Below are 20049 nucleotides of genomic sequence, written 5' to 3' on the forward strand. Positions count from 1 at the left end.
CCGCCACACTCATCTTTTGAATGTGACAATGTTTCACGGCCCAACACTCGAGCCGTAAAGTAGGGCGAGCCTAATTGCCGTGCGATAAAATTTTCCCTTTAATCTTTGGGGCATATCTTTATCGCATAGAAACCCCGAAGCACTCTTCCATTTCAACCATCCCGCTTTAATTCCGTGAGCCACATCTCCGTCTAACTCCCCATCTTTTTGAATAATAGATCCTAGATATCTGAAGAAATCCGAGCCCTCAACAACATTCCCATCGAAAATAATACTCTCCGCCTCTGTCGATCTCAACCCCGCCACCTTAGTGAATTGACACCTCAAATACTCGTCTTACTCTGCTCGGCTGAACCCACGAGTCTCTAAAGTCCGCCTCCACAATTCCAACTTTCTCTCCACCCCTTCTTTTGTCTCATCAATCAACACAATATCATCAAGAAACATCATGCACCAAGGGATGTCATCCTGAATATCCCTTGTCAACTCATCCATAACTATAGCAAAGAGAAAAGGACTAAGTGCGGAACCTTGATGCACCCCGATGGTAATAGGAAATTCTTCCGTTCTCCCAACATTAGTGCGAACACTTGCACTAGCCCCCTCATACATGTCCTTTATGAGGTCAATATATTTTCGCGACACACCCTTTCTCGCCAAAGCCCACCAAAGTACTTCTCTTGGTACCCTATCATATGCCTTTTCCAAGTCAATAAAAACCATATGCAAATCCTTCTTCTTGTCCCGATGGTATTCCATCAACTGTCTCATGATAAAAATCGCATCCATAGTCGATCTCCCGGGCATAAATCCAAATTGGATCATTATTTAGTTGAGTAATTTGAATTAATTCATGTAACTACTTAATTTGAGCTTTTTTAATGACATAGAAACTGAGTTCATTTCGATTAATGCAATTATCGACATAGTTTTCATTTTCGGTCATTCAAAACCAGTCCGTTTCTATTATATACAGGGGTAAGGTTTCATTCATCTAACCCCTTAAACCACAATCAGGGAAAGTCTTCAAGATAAAGAGGATATGGCTTTGACATTTAAGACAAGTTATAAATTTGGAACCCTAAAAGGTCACCCCGAAACCTTGAGACCTCAGTTTGTTACATAAATTGTATAACACGGTCTTATCTGTGTTTTCGCTTAGTAAGCTAGCAGTACTACATTTGGTGACCAGGCTCCTGAGTCAAGAAATACCTGAGAGATGCCTTAGCAAGCATTGTACAGCCTTCGAAGTTGCATAATTTTTCAGCTGGTCCAGCTGTCGTAAATCACAACATGGTTATTAATTCAGGAGATTGTGTACTGCTTTTAATTCTGATCAATACTTGGATTAAGAGGGAAAGTTCGTCAATCTCCTGAATCTCCTGAATTAATATTGACAAGATAACATCCATAACTTCCCACGTACAATCTTCATAACAAAGTACAGACTACTATCTAATTCAGCAGTTAATCGAGATTTCAAAGGTATTATCGATACAAAGGGTTTAATCCCGAATTAGCCTGAAAGCCAGCCTGTTTTACCCCACATACATCAGGTTTGGACCAACAAAAACTGTCTTTGAACTTAAACCAGATTGCTTGGGACTGCTGGGTTGAGGAGCCTGCAAGCCTCGGCTAGCAGCTTTAGAGTACGGTAAGAGGCAGAGCCTTTGTAGGGTAATCTTTGGATGAAGCGCCACAAGCAATCGCCTTCAGTTGCTCCAAAAGTTGACGTGCTTCCCTAAGCTTGTCTTCTTCACCAAGTCCATGACTTTCCAACGCATCAACTGCCTTTTGCTGGAACTCTATTGCAAGGGGATAGCTGTCAGTGAACGAAAAACCTTAGTATACACATTTAGGGAAAAGTTCCATAAACTGATTCCGTACTGTTTTTACGGTGACAGCTATCATCTCAATTCTCAACATAAGTAGTCAAAACTAAATCTGATATATAACATTTGTTCATATCGCCAACTCGTTCTTTAAGATAATGGAAGGGTATGCCCCCATTAAGGCTTTAATGAACCCTGAGGGAAACTGCTCGTACAGCAGTTAGTACCCCAAACGAAACTGCTCCCAAAGACGATAGGAGTTAACACCAAAAGAAAAAGTTCTGCATAATACTTGATTTCTGTTTCCATAGCTTGTAAGTTGTAAACTTGTAACTCAAAAGATTAAAAAAATAACGTTGGCCACAGTTTTTGTAATAAAGTTTGTGTTTTGTACACTGATGCTCAAGGTTAAAGTGATACATGTGATAGGCATAATAATATCTTGGCCTCTACTTCTACTACACAACTCATCTTAGTGATTGAGACGGACACCCTGGGTGAATTGATGAGCAAGCAAGAATATTACCATCACTGGTGGCAGACTTCCTAACCATCTCTTCCAAAGCGAAAAAAAAGGTCATTTGTAAAAAAAAAAAAAAAAAGTCATTTCGGTTTCGCATGAAACGAATTCAGTCAAATGAAAAAATAATACCACAAAATGTGGAAAGTCATTAATTCAGAATCTGGGTTGGGGGAAGAAACCCCAGATAGGTCAATTCTAGTAAAAAATAAGTAAGTGCAACGTTCAGTTCTACGATCTACAGGTCAGTTCAAGGTTCGTAGTACAATTGTTCTGCGCCCACCAAATGATAAAAAACCAGGGATCTTATCTTAGGTGTGCCATATTTCAAGGATCTTATTCGGGGCACCTGAAGGCAATCGTTTTCCTGAGAAATTTACCAGTGTGTTTCCCCCAACCCGCTCCCACAACTAACAGCCCCTATTTCTTCCCCAATTAATCTCTTGACTTTTGAGAGTGTAAACCACTTACCTTTTCAACTGTTCCTGCAGTCTTAATATTTTGGAAAACATGCTCTGGTGGTTTAATTAGGTGCGTATAACAGAATAAATGTTAGGTGTAAGAACAGGTTTGGTTCTTCAGACTTGCTAGATGTGTATTTGAATCTATAAGATCATTATTTGATCATTTAGTGAGGAAAAAAATGTCAAAAGCGCTTACTGAAAATGGGGGTAGATGATCTGTGTTACTGAAAATTAGTTTGGTTGATTTATTGAAGATGGAGGCTCATTTGATTTTGATGCTGGCTTGACAAATGCGGGATTGTTTCCAGTCGGAACTCGATGAAAAGTAAACTTCTACAATTTTGTAGGTGTTTGCTCTGTGTTAATTCTACTAACAACCAGAAAATCGTAATATATCAGAATATGTATCTCTAGGCCTCCATGATTCATCCTATTACCCTCAGGCCTCAGATATACACATTGATCTGACTAGTGCAAGCGGGATTCATGGAACACTGCTACATTTCTAAATGCTTGAATAGTGTAGCCTTAGCAAGCAGGACATACAATACTAAATCACAATCTTAGATGAATAACTCTTCTACATTATTGCTTTTCATTCCATTTGATTCATTCCCTTTGTACAATCCCAACAAATAACCAGAGGATGGCAACACGCACAAAAAATAAATAAAATATAGAGCATCATAAGCCACTTAATAAAAACTCGCTAAATAAGTCGGCATATCAATGACAGCACAGATAAATTTACCTTTTCATGGCAGCATATGCTTTTGACAGATTTTGGCATGCCTGAATGGAATCATTGTGATGAGGGCCACGAGACGATGCATCCATAATGTCCTTAGCAGCAGCAAACATTTGTGCAGCAGACTGTGGTCTCTTCAACTCCAAATAAGCCACGCCCAGATTGTTATAGATATACCCACCTTTGAAATGCTTGGACACATAGCTCTCTTTCACAGTTTCAACCGCACTCTCCAAGTAAGTTATAGCTTGTGTCACCTTACCCGTCAACAAGAGAAGCCGTCCTATGCTGTCTGATACAATCCCTTGTAAAGGTTGTTCGTCGGGTAACATCTCTAACAAAGCAAGTGATTTCATACACAAAGAAATCGCATTTTCAAACTCATTCATAGTTTGATACTCCATCGATATGTCTATATACGCGCTAGAAACCTCCAACGGCTTTGATTTCGCCTTTTTATCAAGCACACTAGAAGCAATTTCCAAACACCTCTTTGCATCAGCGAATTTTTCCTGGTGAACCAACACCTTACCCATAATAATCAAAATATGGGACCGATCCTCACTATCCTCACTATCCTGAACAATCTCATTCAATGTATTCATAGCATCCTCATACATCCCAAGAGCAATATGCATATTAGCACCATCAATCCCAGCACGAACCCAATCAGAAGTACACCCACAAATCCTAAAAACCTTTTGCGCCAACCTATTCTCCTCCAACCCTTTCTCATACTCCTTCATCCCATCATAAATAACCCCAAGAACCCGTCTATCATGAGCAACCTCCACCGAGTTTTCCCCCAACAAAGCCAAATGTATCTCCAAGGCCTTCAAACAATACGGCAACCCATACTTAAATCTGTTACCCTTGGCAAAAGTTTCAGCAAATTCCCTATTAGTATTACCAACCTCTCTACTATTCTCCCCGGTTAAAACCGCCTTAATCTCCAAAGATTTCCTCAAATTATCCCCAGCATCCTCACTCCTACCCAGAGCAAAATGAACACTAGCTAACTCAATCTGAACAGCATAAAGTCTAGTCTTAATAAACTCATCACCATACCTAGCATCATGATCTAACTCAACCAATATGTTATTAGCTCTATTAAGAAACCCTAATGCATCATTAAACTTCCTTAAACTATAATTAGCAGAACCCAAAAGTTCTAAAGTTGCAGCAACACACAGAGAACTGTCAGAACATTCATTTTCACCTTCTTTATCAAAAACAGCTAATGATCTATTAGCAAAAGATACAATCTTTTCAGGATCTTTACCTTCTTTATCAAGTTGAAGGGCGATTTGAACGCAAGCAAAACCAATAACACCTTCATCAAGGTTAGCTTCCGTATCCTTAAGAGCTTGAATCATTTCCTCAGCCGACTTCGCCGCCTCGAAAAGTTCATCAGTTTTCTTGATTGTTCTCTGCTTAGAGGGTTCATATGGGGTAATCCTAACATGGGTATTGTTTCTCGGCTTAGAGGGAAAATATGGAGTAATTCCGACATGGGTACTGTAATTTTGAGATGGGTTTTTGTGCAATTGCTGGGTTTTGTAGGGTTTGTAGAATAAACCATTGGAATTTGAGCAGGGTTTTAGGTTGTGGGTACATGATTTTTGAATTGGGTTTGTAGAAATTGATGAAGAAGAAGTGATTTTAGAGGTGAAATTGCCAGAAATTGATGTTGAGGAAGTTGTGATTTTGGAGTATGAAATTAATTTGGTTGTTGCTCTCTTCATTTTTTTGTTTTTCTTCTCGTAAAAAATTCGAAAATAGAGGAAACCCTTCTCTACTGTGGTGAGTCTTTGTGACCGTTGTTAATTGTGAATTGTGATTAGTGACTTGTGAAATACTCATTTATCCCGCTTATTTATTGTCCTTTTTTATTCTGAGGTTTCTCAGTTAATTATTGTCATTTTTTATTTTAAGAATAAACTTGATGAATAATTTGATCACTCACACTTAATTTAGTCCACTTGTCATTTACTAATTGGTCCCCTCCTTTTTCCTTGCTTTTTGTGTCAAAACCAAAGAATAACAATTAATCGGGATGGAGGGACTAGAAGTATTTAAAAGGTCCTAAATTTGCTTGTCTAAATTGATCATGTTCGAATTCTCTTAGGTCATGACTCATGACTTATATACAATGTTTGGAAAATCTCACTACTCGATTCATATAATTGAACCGGAATTCAGCCAATTTTAAGTAAGGGCCGCATTTGACATTTTGCTACTATTACAAAATAGGGGTAAGAGATCGATCGGTAACCATTTTTAAAATATACTTGAAAACGTCGTGCTCCAACTCGTATGGTTGAATAAAAGAGAATAGAAAGTAAGAACCGTCCTCTCTTCTTTGTCGCGCCCTTTTTAATAAAATATGGTTGTTTGGATATAATTTCTCTCCAAATTTTGCCTATTGTGAAGAGTTTTGATTAGGCTTAGAGGAGGGGAAATTGATCCTTCCAAATCTCTCTCCCTCCATTTTCTTTCACCTCTTTTGCTATCCAAACAAAACTTTTTAAATCCCTACTCTCCCTCTCTTTCTTTTCCCTCCAATTCCCCCAATCCAAACACACCCTAAGGGCGTGTTTGGATAGCAAACATGAAGGCCAGGAAAAGGGAAGGTAGAGAAGAGAAAGGGAGGTAAGGGAAGGGGAGGGCAAATGGTATGTTGGTGTTTGGATATAATTCCCTTCTAAATCTTGTCTATTGTGGAGAGATTTTGATTAGCCTTGAAGGAGAGAAAATGGATTCCTCCCAATCTCTTCCCCTCAGTTTCTCTCCACCCATATTTGCTATTCAAATAAGAGATTTTAAATCCCATACTCTCCCTTTCTTTCTTTTCCCTCCAAATCTCTCAATCCAAACACACCCTAAAAGAATGGTTAAATAAAAGGGAAGAGAAAGTAAGAACCGTCCTCTCTTCTTTGTCGCGCCCTTTCTAATGAAGGGAAAAGAAAACAGTTCTGAGAGGGAACTTTGTAACATAAATTATTGTGAATTATGCACCTACATTTCCTGAAAAAAAAAAATCAATCCAATCTTACATTCACCAACATGAATACATGAATTCCATATGCCTAGATCAATGTACATCAGTTAAACCAAATAATCTATTACACCAGAGATTAAAACTAAAACTACATAAGCCTCATCATCACTTGTTGTCTCCTTAAATTCACTACAATTCCAGTGCTATAAGCCATATGAAAAGGTTAATTATATTGCATAATTACAAAGGTTATAATGATGAGTATATATACTAATACAATGAATTACGAAGTATAAAACAAGAAACATAGCAACGTTTTTTTCATATTATAAAGTTCAAGTTATGTACTATGCAACCAATACAACTGGTTATATAGTCTACCTACTGCATTACATAAGGGGGTAAGTGGGTAACTATTATTTCCTTAATGGCAGGAATATCCATCTATCACCTCGTCTTTCCACCCTCCACAATCTCAACTAACCACCAAATTATCCATGTGAATTTTTTTTACCCTCACAATTTTGTGACGGATATTGTCCGTCACAAATGAGAATTGTATTTTAAAAAATGGAGTAAATTTGAAAATGTGTGTTTTAAAAAGGAGAAATTGATAATTTGCTCTTTCTTTTATCAAATTATGATTATGTATTAATTTAGTAATTGTTCAAAATTTTCAGTACAAGTTCGAGTATATTAATTAGAAAAACTAATCGGAGACGAGTTTGTCTCCAGAATGTAAGACAAAGCGAGTCCACTTTAATGCTCAACTGAGCCCTAGACTAGTTTGTAATAGATCCAAGTCATCCAACTCATACAAGGATAACATCAGAAATATGAACAACCCGTTGAGCACAGTAAAAGGCGCGCCAAAATAAATTACTAGTACTATACTTCGTACGTATAGGTTTGGACCAACTACGAGTGGAGATGAATAGACAACTAGATACAGTTATTATGTGCGACTGTTATATTGTATATTCCCTTTAATCCGCTCATTTGTTTATATTTGGTTTTGATACAAATACTAAGGAAATGTAATTGAGCCAATTATTAGATGATAAATGAATTTAATTGAGTGTGTTTGATAAAACTGTCAATTCAAATGATTAAATTGTCAATCAAAAATCAAAATAAATGGATAAATGAATTTGTCTATTCATCTGAATTAATAATAAATGTATGTTTGTCACATATTTGCTAAATTGCTAGTGACTTCCGCTTATGAATTTGTCAAAAGTGATTTATCCAATGTATAAATATTCCCTTCTATTCAGAATAACTGTCCCATTTGTCATTTCCGTCTATTCATATAATTGCCCCATTTACTATATTTGGACATGTTTTTTGACTTTCCTATCCTTGACTCTTTTCTTTATTTATCACCCCAACTACCCCTAAACCATCATATTCAATACTTTTCATTATTTAACTCCTATATTATTACCTCTATACAATGCTTTTCATTATTTTTAACCAATTCTAATTTTCGTGCCATTGTTCAAATAGAACAGTTATTCCAAATAGGAAGAAGTATTAAAGAGTTTAAAAGGAAATTAATATTTAATATTGTTATTAATTGTCCTAAAAGGTGTATTTAACATTACCCTAGTATTTAGGTGGAAAATTCATTCAATTGGACAAATCACATAGTTTAATACGGAGTACATTCAACACCAAAACCTACGAAAAACGAAAATTGAAGCTACTCGTATTTATACAACTAATTAATTCACTAATCATTAATTTTTCATGCACATAGTCTATGAGTAGGGTTGTTTAAGGGTTCAGATTCGGACCGGACCAAACCGGGTTTGGAGCGGAGACTGGTTAGTTCCTATAACTCAACCCGGAGACCTGACCAGAGCTTAATGGAACCGGACTGGACCCATCCTTAAGTTCGGTCAAAACCCGGAGTCCAGGGATTCAACTTCCCAATGTTTCAGAATTCAGACGAATATCTCTAAATATGTAATCACTTGTTCCTAGATTTATAGCGTTGTAATTCATTCCGTATTTGAAGTATGATAATTATGACAAGCAGTGGACAGCTAGGTTGCACGGACACTCCTCCTAATCAGCGTTCCCGTGTCGGACACCCGTGTCAGACACGACACTCGTCGGACACACGTCAAAACGTGTCGGACACTTGTAAAGCCGTGTCTAACTTTCATCTTTTATTTGGGCACGTGTCTGACACGTGTCCATGGTATTTTGAGCCGTGTCCATGGTATTTGGACACACCTCCAAACGGAATCAAGTTGGATTTAAGGTAAATGACAATAATTGTTATATGGTTGAATTTGGTGGGGAAATAAGCTGATTTGGAGACAAATGTCGTTCTTTAGACTAGTAATGAAATGTCGAAATAGATTGATTATAAGTTGGTTTTTGGTTTTGGAAATGAGAATGAGTTATAATTAACGTAAGTTTTACTTCCACTTATTTAAATTTAATATTCAATACTTTTTCAAAAATAAAATCACACATATATAATTATAAAATATATATTTTATTAAATTTAAATGACGTGTCCCGTGTCCTCAATTTCATGGGATGCCGTGTCACGTGTTCGTGTCGTGTCAGTGTCCGTGTCCGTGTCCGTTTTGGTGCAACCTAGGTGGACAGTGGACAGTGGACAGTGGACATGCCAAATTATACAAGTAGAGTAGTTTTTACAGAATATGCCTTTAATATCCTTTGAATTGATTCCAATCTTTTTTCCAGTAAACTCCAAGATACTCCTCCAAATACGTAGTTCCTAGTGTAACTTTTAGAAGAGTAGAGTAGAAATATAGAAAGCAGATAATTATTTCCCAAAGAAACCAAGAGACATGCACCATCGGTCTTCCCGGGTCTAACCATGTTGACCCGGTTCTGGACCGGGACTAGTCAACGGTATTGAGAGGCATGCGAACAAGTCCAGTTCATCGAGTATGACAAGCTTGAGACGGATAACAAAAAAGAATAATACTCCAATCCTTTAACACTACTCTTTTCATAGATTACTCAATAATAACTAGCTTTCATACGCAAAAGACTTGAACTTAACCCAAGTTTCATGCCACAAAACATAATCATGAATCGTCTCAGAAGTGATGGAATCCGGTTAACTAAATACTTAGGAAAAAAATCCTTCAACAGCCATACTACTTAAGAACATACCTAAAACCTAAAACACCCAAATTTTGTGGTCCAAAGTTCACCACTTAATTAGTTACAAATCATTAAAAATAGATAAGAAATCAAGAGCGTCAACTTGTCCCTCTTACAATGCAAACAAAATTGGAGCTTCACCATAATCACCAAGTAGCATCAACCAGCTATGCCAAACACTCAGAATGCTCCAGAGGACCAGCTTCATACTCCTGACTCCTGAGTTCTAACCCTAAATACAAAATGAAAGAAGGATTTTTAGGAAAGAAACCAAATAGTCCATTCATTTTTATCATTTATTTACCTTTCATTCAAATAAGTTTCATTTGGATAATAAAACAAAAACTAATATTCATTAAATAATAAATTCAAATTTGGATACTTTTGAAATCTAAGGAAATTATCTAGGAATTTAGGGGTATATTAAATACTCCGTATTTTTTAAAAACCAAGGGTATATGGTAAAATTGGAAAAAACGTAGAAATACAAGATAAAAACTCACTAAAATTTAATATTATATACTTAAATTAAACCACATACGAGTATAGTGACATAAACAAACATGATTACGCAACTATTCGCCGTTTAATTACCGACTTATACATTCAAATTTCAGTGATCTTATAATAAATTAATTGTGTTTTATTGTAAATAAGCCCCTTTTATGTACCAAATTTTAAAAATAATCACCTTATTATATGTCCTAGTTTACTAAAACCCTCAATCCTAACTTAATTCATAAATTTAAGGGTTTTTTGTGTTTTACCACCTAATAAGTTCAAAACTTTACAATTTACCACCTAATAAGTTCATCTTTACTAATTACCTCCCAATTTTTACTAATAACCCCCTAATTTTTATGATAACCTTCACCATCCACACCTACTTGGAATTTTAGTGACGGTTTTTCTTAATTACCGTATCGCCTACGTTTTATCGTCTATCGGCTAATTTTAATGACCAAACTACCCTTATGATTATATAAACTATACTCTAATCTCTCTCCTTTAGTTTTTAATGGAACTATAGAAATCAGTCTGACGTCACCTCCATTGTTTCAACGAAATCAATCGACAAATTAAAGAAATCTTTGAGCGTGTTGGTCAATTAACTCAGCCTTCAACAACATCTCCATTGACAAATAATTCAAAATAAAGGTAACTATTTTCTATTTTCCCTAATTTGATTCGAATTTATAGTATTTGCTTATCATCTTCCCCCTATTGTTTCGGATTTCCAGAATTTGTTCAACCTTTTTCCCCAATTTGTTTTGAATTTCCAGAATTTGTTTATCGTCATCTAATTTTTTTTTCTTTTGATTTTTCCCAAATTTTTAAACCCTAATTTGTATTTGTGAAACCCTAATAGTTGAATGTTGTTGTAGGATGTCTGTTCCTAATAACATTGATGTCAATAGCGCTACATTAGCAGTTAGGAGAAGCCCTAGATTAGCAGCAGTAACCTTAAGAACTCCTACTTGGTCACCTGTGGCTAGGGTGGAGAAGCTCCAAGTAAGGAGAAAGCTTGCAACAGTATTTGACAAAGAAGACTCCACATTTATTAGTGAAGAGGGGAATGATGAAGGGGACTTGGATATTGATATTGCTCAGAAGGGGGTTGGGAATTTAAATGGGGATGATCAGGAGTATTGGAGTGAGGACAGTGCTTTTAGCCAATTGGATGTAGGTGACACTGAAGTTCAAGGGGACTTAGTGGAGGAAGAAGAGTTGTTTAGTAATGAGGTTGATGAAATTCAGATTGATGTGGTTAACAAAAATTTAAATCAATCATGTTCCAAGGTTGGGAACTCAAAGTTGCTTGATGTAGATGACTTAGATGTAAGGATTGGTGAGGAAGCTGATATAGATTTTGACGATGACAAAAGTATGGCTGGTTTTGGGGACGAGATTGACATATATGATACTTTTGACCCTTCAGTTGACTTTGGGAGACCAATTGTGCTTAAAAAGGGATTAAAATTCCCTTCTGTTGAGGTGTATAGGAAAGCAGTTAGGCAACATGCTATTGAGAATGGATATGAGCCATATTTCTATCACAACGAGAGTGCTAGAGTAACAATCTACTGTAGATATAGATGTGAGTGTCCTTGGAATTCTAAAAGGTCAAGGTTGCCTAAATGCACATGTTCATTGAAGAGAAAGTGTAAGTATAGGCTTTATGCCACTAAATTAAATGGTGAGAACCTAACATTTTAAATTAAATCATTGCACTTGGAGCATGTTTGTGTATTCACAACAAAGAATAGGATGGTGACATCGGAGTACTTGGCTGAAAAGTACTTAGAGGTTTGGAGGTCAGACCCACATTGGACTTTGAAGGGAGTTCAAAGTAGAGTGAAGTTGGATCTTGGAGTTGATGTAAACTACCATAAGTGTTGGGTAGCTAGAGCAAGGGCAAAGATGATGATAAATGGCAATTCAGATGAACAATACAGTAGGGTATGGGATTATGTAGCTGCAGTTAGGAAGTATAGTTCGGGTTCCTGAGCTTGTGTGAAGGTAGATAGGGTTGATAGACCCCCTCCCATTTTCCAAAGAATGTACATTTGTTTGACAGCATGCAAAGAAGGCTTTGTGAATGGGTGTAGGCCTCTGTTTGGTGTTGATGGCTGTCACTTGAAGGGGGTGTACCCTGGGATGTGTTTAGTGGTTGTGGCAATGGATGGGAATAATAATATATTTCCCGTGGCATGGGCTGTTGTAGAAGTGGAAAATGCAGATACATGGCAATGGTTCTTGGATTTGCTGGTCAGAGACATAGGCTCAGATGAAGGGGAAGGCCTAACTTTTATGTCTGATAGACAAAAGGTATGACCTTTATTTGCTTTTAACATTTTGATATTGTCCTTGTTTTTTAAAAGCTCATATCAAGGGGAGATCCTATTAACAGTTTGGTATTGTTCTTGTATTTGATAGGGATTAATTGATGCCATGAATGTGGTTGTTCCTAAAGCTGAGATAAGGTATTGTGTTAGGCACATATGGGCCAACTTCAAACTTCAGTTTGCTGGTCAAGCATTCAAAGACGGCTTTTGGAAAGCTGCTTGGGCAACCACACAGGTATTCATTTGTACTTGTACTGATGTCTTACCTATAACTTAGCTTCTACTGTAAGACCTACTGATATGTATGCTACTGTACTTCCCAGGTTGAGTTCAAGGCAGAGATGGAAGGTATCAAATTCCTGTCTGAGGCAGCCCATAACTACCTAACTAAAATCCCACTTAGGCATTGGAGTAGACATGCCTTCTTAACCAACTGTAAAAGTAGCATGCTCCTCAACAATCTTTGCGAGTCTTTCAATGCTGTCTTGAAAGATGCAAGGGACAAGCCCATTCTTACACACATGGAATGGATGTGAAGGTATGTCATGAAGAGGAATTATGATAAAAGAGAAGGAGTTTCTAAATATGAGGGGAAGTTTATGCCATACATTGACAAATGCTTCAAAAAGATGTATGAGGAAATAAGGTATGCCACTGTCAACCCAAGTGTAACGACTAACTTTGAGGTAGACTATAAAGGGAAGACTTATAGTGTCAATCTAGTTGAACAGAAATGTACTTGTTTTCATTGGGAGTTAACGGGTATACCTTGCACACATGCCATGGCATGTATTGCTAAACAAAGGCTCATCCCTAAGGATTTTGTCAATGAAGCATATTCAAAGGAAAAATATCTACTTGCATACACCCCTGCAATCTATCCAATGCCTGGAGTAAGCCAATGGGATAAGACTGGCCTACCTGAACCACTCCCACCCATCTCAAGGAGGATGCCTGGGAGACTTTCTAAGAAGAAAAGAATAAAGGAGGCTGATGAGTCTACACGAGTTAGAAGAGTGAAAAAGTCAAATAAATGTGGAAGATGTGGTACACTAGGCCATAACAGTAAGACTTGTAAGAATCCTACAACAGCCCCCAAACAACCAGGCAAAGGCGGTAGACCTCAGTTGAATACACCATGGGTCAAGGCAACAAAAACAAAAGCTCAACAGAAAAGAGCATCAAGGGCTCATAATCAGGCTATTTTGAGTTAAACTGGAAGCCAACCACCTATTGATTGAGCTGCTGGTGGGTAATTGTAGGTTGGGGGTATTTTAGCTTATGATAAGGCTATATTGCAAAAAGAGATAATATATTAGTTGTAGTTTAGAATAACAATTGTTGTTTAGAATATTAGTTGTTTAGTGAACAAGAGTTGTTAAACCTCTTTGTCAGTATTTTGCAAAAGTGGAACATGAATTAAAACCCATTAATTGAACCTTTTTGAGGAAATCATGTTTTTTTTTTTGGATTATCAATTCCCTGATCAAGTTTCGTCAGGTGCTGCGCATAGCTATTTCAGGTGCAAAAGTGGAACATGAATTGAAATCCATTAATGCAATGTTGAATGCACTATGCAACTTTAACATGGTGTAACTCAGAGGGTGCTACACATAGCTATTTCATGTGCGACACAAAATGCTCATAATCCATTAATTGAAAATTGACACAATCCATTTCATAGAAAGTTTGATAGATGATAACATAATCCATTAAAAACATTACAAACTACATAAGCACTACCACCTTAAAAACTACCTTTCCAACTGTCATAATTCATAATCCATTCCTACATACAATTAACACCTTAAATTGAGATTAGTCTAATTTAATAGCTTACTAATGCACATACACAAACACCCACAAACTATTGCACACCAAAGATCACTACACCCTTCACCAGTTCTTCATTTCTCTTTGCCAATTTCCACCCTGGATTGTGTGGTGTCAATGATTTCCTAATGACAGAGCAGGAAGTCAGTAATGTCAGTAGGCATTTTTAGGCAACGCTCTTATGTTCAACCCAGAAATCGAAAGCAATTTTCCATGTAGTAGCATAAATTAAGTATGCATAAACAAAGGATTACACAGTTTTGGTAACCCAGAAATGATAAAAAAACAAAACCTGAACAAAATTAAACAATTGATAACAAAGATAAAGGAATTTGAAAAGGAGAGAGGAGGAGCAGGTATAATAATTGACAACAAAGAAAAATGAATTCGAAAAAGAGAGGGGGAGAGTAGTATATATACCTTATGTTGTATGAAAATTTGAGGAAGAACCCTAAATTCTTAAGAAATGACGAGTTGAGAATTGGGAGTTTGTTTGTATTACTTTATACTGTATGATTTAAGAAGGGGAAGGTGTATTGTATTGTGAGTACCGAGTAGTGTATAAGGGGTAGTTTGGTCATTAAAATTAGCCGATAGACGATAAAACGTAAGCGATACGGTAATTAAGAAAAACCGTCACTAAAATTCCAAGTAGGTGTGGATGGTGAAAGTTATCATAAAAATTAGGGGGTTATTAGTAAAGATTGGGAGGTAATTAGTAAAGATGAACTTATTAGGTGGTAAAACACAAAAAACCCTAAATTTAACCCCCTAATATTGAATAAGTTGACAATTTTTATTTCGCTCAAATAAAAAGTTAAAACGATTTTTATTAAACCCGATGTATTTACGAATTTACGACTTAAAGTTAACCAAGATACCCAAACTACCTTTGTTTAATCCACACAAATCCCCAAAATGGCAAAATCAATTCAAATCATAGAACCCTAAATACAAAATGAAAGAAGGATTTTTAGGAAAGAAACCAAATAGTCCATTCATTTTCATCATTTATTTACCTTTCACTTAAATAAAGGTCATTTAAAATATAAAATAAAATATAAAAAGTAAATAAATAAATAAAACAAATAGTTAAAACAAACGTAATTGCATAACATCAAGGACTCGAACCTCATGTGTCATAGGTTGCTTTACAAAATATTGCTTCACAAATTATAACTAAGAAAATGGAATAGGGGATCCTCATGTTCCATAGTTGTTTTACAAATTATAACTGTTCCACCCTCTAAACACTACGGCCAATTTGGTTGCCCGATTGTAATTAGGTCAAGTAAAGTATCACATTGACTTTGGTAAACATACAAATTTTGTAAACTACACTTTTTATTAAAAAAAAATGAATTTGGTAAACATAGAAAGAATACTTCGTAGTAAAAATTCATGGCAAATTAACATAAACAGTAAATAAACACAATTATATGAGACACACAAATTAGCATAAAATTCGAATAGACCGTAGTTGACCGCTTTACCCGAACCTCATAAAATTTATTCACTTAATTAAGCCACGTACGAGTATAATGACAAAGAAAGAGGGCATAAACATACAGATTTACACAACTAATTACGATTTAAATCTAATCTATTGTTCATTTAATTTTTCCTTCTAAGATGATTCCATAATAGGGAGTAATAACTTACCTCTTCAATGGCGACGAAAGCGCTTCTTTTGGGAAGCTTTCCCCTTTTCTGTTCTCCTCTTGCTTGATGGAAGCACTGCCTTGCCCCTTTCTAAGCCGCCGCCGCCGCAGCTGCCGCTGCCGCTACCACCACCAGCCCTTACATGATAATTGTTCAGAAATGCACGGAGGGCGGCGACGTGAATGCCGAACTCAAAACCCTTGACACCAAACACATGCATGCCGACTATTTCACCTCTCATATTAAAAACCGGAGCTCCCGACGACCCCGGCCCACAAATCATGCCGGCTGCATGAATAATGGGACAAAAAGCCAATAAATTTTGCTCAAAGGTTAACTTCCTTTTATCATTCTTATCACTTCTAGCCCAGTTAAAAATGTCTACATTCCATAAATTACCCATGATTCTATACCTATCTGCATCCGGCAAAGTATCATTGAAATATGTTTCACAGGTGAGGTCATCATTCAAGTCGAATTCCGGATCCTCCACACAAGGATAGACGGTATGTCCGATCATCCCCGAAGCAAAAAAATGCCAAGGGTGACCAAACACCATAATCGTCTCCCCAACCTCCAACTTCCCGGACCCGAACATTCCAACTTCAATCTCTTTTGCACCCTTACCCTCAATTTTCACCAAAACCAAATCACATTCCAATTTTGCAGACACAACACGTCCTTTGAAAATACCATCTCCGGTAAGACACTTTGCCGTTATTTGGAGCTGATCGTAGTCTAACCAACCACCGTGCGCACACGTCATTAGCAATCCAGGCCCAACCGCGAATGCCGTCATGTTCGCATTTCGGTCCGGATTAATGGCTTCTTCAACATACAGTTTCCAAATGTATGGTTTGAGGGAGTTGTAGAAATTTTCGAGATTTCCTTGAAATTGTAGTGGTGCTTGCACAGGGACATTTCCCTGGTGTAGAGGTCCCGGTGCGAGTTGTGCTGGTGGATTATCCATAAGATACAGAGGTTTTTTTTTTTTTTTTTTAGTTGTGGGTGTGTAATTGAAGGGGAGAAAGATGTGAGAGTAAATGAATAAAATGCCAACTTTAGAGTAACAAGTTAAATAAAAATCAAATAATTAAATAAAGTCAAATGTCTCTGACTCTGTCCAACAAGGGATGCATGTATTATTTTTTATTTTTTGAATTTTAATTTTATATATTACATTTCTTCTTTGAACCGACTTGATTAAAAGTACCCTTCTTGTTTTATTATGGACATACTGTCAAATTTGTCATTTACCTTGGAAATTTGAAAATAATACATACGGAGGATTTCATACTCCTATTTGGTTTCAACAGATTTATCAATAAATATTTGGAGTATTTTAGCTTAAGATGAATCGATTTATTTTGGATTGTTTTTAGTATAAGATAAGATAAATTGACAAAGTAATTGATTATTGTATTTATTTCATAATAATTAAATTTTGTGCTGAACAAAATCTTATTTTAGACGGTTATTTTGGTCTGAACAATATAATAGGATTTTGTTCAAATGTAATCATAATACTTCAATTAGTGTTGTAGCTTATTTGTTTTAAAAAGGGTCAAAATTGGCTTTTAAATGGTCATAAAACTCTGTATTATCCTATCTAAAGCTCTGAAGACAAAACTCTTTGGGGGTGACCAGTGATAACATCAGTCTATCATATCATTCATAGAGGTGGCAATCGGGTCAGTCGGGTCGGGTTTGGGTCGGGTCACGTCGGGTCGGGTCATATCGGGTTCGGGTCATATCGGGTCAGCATACCCTTTCGGGTCGAGTCGGGTCGGGTTCGGGTCGTTATCGGGTCGGGTCATTTCGGGTCAACTGATATATCGGGTCGGGTCGGGTTTGGGTCGGGTCATTATCGGGTCCGGTAACTTAATCGCATTACTATAATTTTTTACCATTAAATTTAGTTTTTAACCTATTATTTGGTTTAATTAATCTATTACTAAGTCAAACATATCAATCTAAACTCAAAATCACTTTCATTTTGATCAAAATTAAGCTTAATAATTGTCGGGTCATCAATTTAAGCGGGTCAATATCGGGTCGGGTCTGGGTCGGGTTCGGGTCACTGATAATCGGGTCGTGTCGGGTTACGGGTCGTCATCAGGTCGAGTCGGGTTTGCTCGGGTTCGGGTCGGGTCACTCGGGTCGGGTCAGACTTGCCAGCTCTAATCATTCATATGTAAGAGATCGAGCAAATGGACATACTCCCTATATTTTTAACACTCCATTTTTTTGTCCCCGAGTAAGTAGCAAGTATTACCAAAATGTTCAAATGTTGACGGAATTTTATGTCATTTAAATATTATTATTACTCTGCAAGAAATCCACTATTTGTGATGTTTGATTTATCAACTCTTGCATGAATTGTTAATAAATACACAAAGCATGTGATTAAGATTGTTCTGATCTTTACGTGCAAATTGCTTTAGTAATGGAAATCAGGAAATGTTACTTGGTCCGATTGGAAACTTGTATAGAGTAGTACTCCGTCAAGATCACACGTAAAATTTGATTTATTAAGATTAAAAATATCCCTATAATTCGATTAATTATTAAAAAAAAAACATGGAAATATGGTCGATAGCTGGTTCACAACGGCACACTCCACGTGTTTATTAAGATCACACGCAAATGATGTCATGCGGTTATGTCACGATGGTTGCCACTTGCCACAAAGCATACAAAGCTGGTTCACAACGGCACACTCCACATGTTTTACAGTATAGACCTTAGACCTAGTTAGTAGTGCTACTGTGCTAGTACTAGTTTCTCTTTCATTTTGTTTTGGTGAAAATTTTTGTGTTTCGATGAATTATATACATTTGTTTTACAGTATAGACCAAGTAGTGCTACTGTGCTAGTACTAGTTTTACTCATGCCTATCTCTTTCATTTTGTTTTGGTGAAAAATTTTGTATTTCGATGAATTATATACGGAGTACATTTGTTTTACAGTATAGACCTAGTAGTACTACTGTGCTAGTACTAGTTTTACACTTTTACTCATGCCTATCTCTTTCATTTTGTTTTGGTGAAAATTTTTGTGTTTCCATGAATTATATACATTTGCTTGACTATCCCCAAGCAAGGTCAATTGCTTGGTCGTGACCTTACTTGGTCACGGTTAATCAAGTAATTAGTATTATTAATTTGTGACCAAGGGTGGTTAATTTGCGACCAAAAACAAGAAATGGTCAATTTGTGACCAAGGTTGATCAAAAGAGGGGTCTTTTTGACCTTCTACGTGTCAATTTCTTATTGGTTGAACAATTATAAAACAATAAAAAACAATGATTGAAAATGTTGTAAAGTGGATAATGACCTAGGTCGCAACCTTCTGCTTGGGAGGGTGAAAATGGGTCAAGGTTAATAAGTTAGGATTAAGAGTAAAATCGGGTCGCGACCTAGTTAGCGCGACCACTGCTAGTTATTAATCCTAACTTATTGAATTTATCAAATATTAGGGTGAACTTAACCCAACCCAAATTAGTGAATCTCTTATGATCGATCATAGACACAATCAATCCCCAATTATATATTACTCCTATTGCCTTATTATGAAGATTAATCTTCTAATTTTCTATATAATGGTAAATGACAAGGAAATCACACTTAATCAACCCAACTCATCAACCCACCAAGTAGAAATCACATACATTAGTTCATTAATAAGAAGATAAAGCACGAAAGATCTAATAGAGGTGCTTAAACACAATGAATACAATTAATGAATAATCACAAGTTAATCTCTTTCTTGTTGGTTAAGCTAAGAAGAAATCACATTCATTAGCCTAATTACAAGGCGTTGCAAAGATGAAATTACAAGGAAATCACACTTAATAATTCCAACAACAAAGAAATTAAGGACCTTGATAATATTAAGTAACAAGTAAATCACAATTAATTACTTAATTGTGTAATTAGAAAATAAAACATTGTTTTATTTTCAAAAATCCAACAACTAAACATGAGA

At 36.4% G+C, this 20049-nt stretch overlaps 3 protein-coding genes and 1 pseudogene across 4 annotated transcripts; 2 read left to right on the forward strand and 2 right to left on the reverse strand.

Annotated features, from left to right (window-relative positions):
- Nucleotides 1–1361: 1361 nt before the first annotated feature.
- On the reverse strand, nt 1362–5372 carry LOC141652944 (protein KINESIN LIGHT CHAIN-RELATED 2-like; annotated as a pseudogene).
- Nucleotides 5373–10794: 5422 nt separating this feature from the next.
- Nucleotides 10795–12039, forward strand: LOC141652945 (uncharacterized). The gene is made up of 2 exons (XM_074460564.1): nt 10795–10879; nt 11107–12039. Exon 2 carries the CDS (start codon nt 11108–11110, stop codon nt 11936–11938), a length of 831 nt encoding a protein of 276 aa, XP_074316665.1. The 5' UTR covers nt 10795–10879; nt 11107; the 3' UTR covers nt 11939–12039.
- Nucleotides 12040–12192: 153 nt separating this feature from the next.
- On the forward strand, nt 12193–14019 carry LOC141652946 (uncharacterized). 2 transcript variants are annotated; one of them, XM_074460565.1, is made up of 4 exons: nt 12193–12550; nt 12659–12802; nt 12891–13217; nt 13258–14019. In XM_074460565.1, exons 1-3 carry the CDS (start codon nt 12281–12283, stop codon nt 13101–13103), a joined length of 627 nt encoding a protein of 208 aa, XP_074316666.1. In that variant the 5' UTR covers nt 12193–12280; the 3' UTR covers nt 13104–13217; nt 13258–14019. The 2 variants fall into 2 exon arrangements, with proteins under 2 accessions (XP_074316666.1, XP_074316667.1); XM_074460566.1 differs by having other exon boundaries at nt 12891–13213.
- A 196-nt stretch (nt 14020–14215) lies between these two features.
- On the reverse strand, nt 14216–17051 carry LOC141652947 (uncharacterized). Its single transcript, XM_074460567.1, has 2 exons — nt 16063–17051; nt 14216–14525 (listed from the first exon to the last, which is right to left on the reverse strand). The coding sequence occupies exon 1, from the start codon at nt 17030–17032 to the stop codon at nt 16067–16069; it is 966 nt and encodes a 321-aa protein (XP_074316668.1). The 5' UTR covers nt 17033–17051; the 3' UTR covers nt 14216–14525; nt 16063–16066.
- Between the last annotated feature and the right edge of the window lie 2998 nt (nt 17052–20049).

This window comes from Silene latifolia, chromosome 4 (assembly GCF_048544455.1).
Source record: "Silene latifolia isolate original U9 population chromosome 4, ASM4854445v1, whole genome shotgun sequence".
NCBI lineage: Eukaryota > Viridiplantae > Streptophyta > Magnoliopsida > Caryophyllales > Caryophyllaceae > Silene > Silene latifolia.

What these genes read in the sequence shown, in the direction of transcription:
- LOC141652945 (XM_074460564.1), top strand. Translation starts at nt 11,108, where the DNA reads ATGTCTGTTCCTAATAACATTGATGTCAATAGCGCTACATTAGCAGTT.
- LOC141652946 (XM_074460565.1), top strand. Translation starts at nt 12,281, where the DNA reads ATGTACATTTGTTTGACAGCATGCAAAGAAGGCTTTGTGAATGGGTGT. An exon ending in TTATGTCTGATAGACAAAAG is followed by an intron (nt 12,551 to 12,658) that starts GTATGACCTTTA and finishes TGTATTTGATAG; the next exon opens with GGATTAATTGATGCCATGAA. An exon ending in CTGCTTGGGCAACCACACAG is followed by an intron (nt 12,803 to 12,890) that starts GTATTCATTTGT and finishes TGTACTTCCCAG; the next exon opens with GTTGAGTTCAAGGCAGAGAT.
- LOC141652947 (XM_074460567.1), bottom strand. Translation starts at nt 17,032, where the DNA reads ATGGATAATCCACCAGCACAACTCGCACCGGGACCTCTACACCAGGGA.